We start from the raw sequence: 2,500 nt of genomic DNA, 5'->3' as shown, positions 1-2,500 counted from the left end.
CCTCGCCCGTGCTCTTCCTCGTCGCCTCGCACCATCTCCGTCAGGTAGAGCATTTTCCTTCTTTCCCAAATGTGTGGGGAATTGTGGTCATAGGCGTGTATGTGGATTTGTGTTTGCTGAGCTTGCAAAACAAGTAGCTAGGATGTGTGTTGACAAACAAATGGTCATCTCTCGTGCCATTCATTCAGGGAACACAGGCGGCCTTAAGGGGTACAATTCATTATTTGCGATATCCTATTAAACCAGTTTTTGTTGTCCGTCAAACACGAAAATAATCATCGGGAATAATGATAATATACTTTGTCTTCGTCCACATTTGCATATTCTCCCAAGTTGGTGTCGCATCAGTGCCTCCGAGTAGAGAGGCTGTCCAGTGGTATGGAAGAGCAGCGTGATCTGCATGATAAATCGATTAATCCACTGATACATTTTCCCAGAAATGACTGTTTTGAGAAGAATTATAGCAACCACATTGTTTGCCCCGTGCGGTGGCTATGTGCGTTATGTTTGTCATAAAAATAGATATCTTGTTGCCGTAAGATTGATTTTATGAAAGATCTGAAGCATCTGAAGAAACTAATTTGTTGTCCAAATTAGTCTCTTTTGTTTGTCGCTGGATGTTTTAAATAGCTGTGAAATGTTTATGCAATACACGAAAATCGCGGCGATCGTGGAATTTGAGCACGGCGCAAACCCGTTTAGTGCGAGGGCGCCTCGGCGTTCTATTGCCTTCCCGTTATGCTTCGGCCGAGGATACTGCGTCGTATCCTTTGCCCTTCCATAGATGGCGGTGCCTAGTCAAGTGCCTCGTCTCCAACTCCCCTCGTGTTTGCTTCTTCCATTCGTACCTAATGTTACGTTGTTGTCATTTGCCTAAGAATCTTATTCGTTATTTTCGAGATTTCTAGCGTCCACCTTACAAGCAGACCATTTTCCTTAATAAGTCTTGTAGCAGCATCCATATCCGTATGCACAATACATTACCAGTAACTGATGAGAAGTTCACTAAATTAGAGTAAGGAAATGCAATTTACTCCAATGGAATAATTGATCTATGGCATGAAGTACAAACAGCACTGCAGTAAGAAGTGAGGATGGCTCATAGCTGACACCACTCAAGGTTGTCTCACTCCCCGTCCGCGGCCGCCCATAGAAGGTGGGTGTGCTGGCGGGACCGAGTGCCCGTGGCCTTGGCGATGCAGAGGATACGAATGTCTTTGTTTGCTCGGCGCCTTGGTGTAGCAGAGAATAGGAAAGTGCGCAATTGCAAGACGGGGGTTTAGTCTGCTTGGTAGCTTGTACCTATTGTGGTACTGGAGGAATAAACTTCGTCTTTAGTGACTGCCAGCTAACCACACCTTGGAGTTATGTGGCCTTGAGCTTAGGCAGCTCGCTCGCAATTGAGCCTCGTCTCTGTTCACGCTGTCTTTGCTCAGTAGCAGACACTGAGTGTGCTGTCAATGCCAGGGTCGACATGGATTTGACACCTGATGAAGAAACGAGAAATAACAGACGATACCTAAATTTCGTATTAGCAGCTCCTTAATGCTCGTGCATTGCTGTCATTTGCTTTTCATGGTTGCATTTGATCGTCGGCGATTGTCTTGCTCATGGCTTGTTTGCATCACTCAAGAATGCATTTACAGTGCGTATAATTATAATGTATCAAAATCCAGGGTCTGTGCATCGATATTGTAACATAATAATATACGAAACAGAACTACAGTTTTCTGTACGAAAGTCTTGGTATAGTTACGTTATCCTCAGTTATATACATTGATGCCTACAGGCAACACTGAATCTTAATCAACATTTGTGAGTCAGACCTGTTCACTGTGAAACCATTTACTCTGTACGTTTTGAATCATTATGAAATATCTAAAGCATAATGGTTGTACTAAACATCATATGCCTAGATGGATGTAAGCCATCTGACGGAAAGGGAGAATTAGTGCTTTGGATGAATCATAATATATTGCTTAAAATAAAGAGTCGCATGGCAGAACCGGGAGACAAAGGCATGGGATTGCTGCTTGCCACCGAATAACGTAGACAATTATCAGGCATAACTCCGTGTATCATAACCGCAGCTAGCAGCTTTAATTTTGCCTTTTGATTTTGTTTATCTCTATTTATCTTTACCCTCTGTGCTTTACCACGTATTTTGTGTGAACATTTAATAATTGTTTTGAGTAACCATGTCCTTTACCCAGCCATTGTCTCCCGGCCGTGAACAAATGATTAACGACATGTTTTCTTGCAGTCGTCTCGAGGTCCCACGCTGCCGGATCCAGAGGACAAGCCGCCTAGCTACGAGCAGATCCTGAAGCTGGACGGGCTTCCTCCGGACTATTACTCAGTCCTTAGCGAAAAGCCGCCCAGGTACGACGCATGTCATGCGCTGCCGCCATGGCTAATGCTCCTTATAACTGCTAATGTCTCTGTTGTGATGAAAATCACAATTCTTTTGAAAGTTACGTTTCTGATTATTAATGTATTA

General features: G+C 43.7%; 1 protein-coding gene across 1 annotated transcript in view; it reads left to right on the top strand.

The window, feature by feature from the left end:
• LOC113824058 (uncharacterized) overlaps positions 1-2,500 on the top strand; it is an 11,253-nt gene that overhangs the window by 6,361 nt on the left and 2,392 nt on the right. The window contains exons 3-4 of the mRNA XM_070129815.1: positions 1-44; positions 2,264-2,382. The exon at positions 1-44 is cut by the window's left edge and continues 68 nt beyond it. Coding sequence (XP_069985916.1) covers positions 1-44; positions 2,264-2,382 — 163 coding nt within the window. The remainder of the gene's footprint in view (positions 45-2,263; positions 2,383-2,500) is intronic.

The sequence above is a fragment of the Penaeus vannamei genome, chromosome 14, assembly GCF_042767895.1.
Source record: "Penaeus vannamei isolate JL-2024 chromosome 14, ASM4276789v1, whole genome shotgun sequence".
In the NCBI taxonomy this organism is placed as follows: domain Eukaryota; kingdom Metazoa; phylum Arthropoda; class Malacostraca; order Decapoda; family Penaeidae; genus Penaeus; species Penaeus vannamei.
The sequence above is the reverse complement of the archived record's forward strand: the minus strand, read 5'-3'. Positions and strand labels throughout refer to the sequence as shown.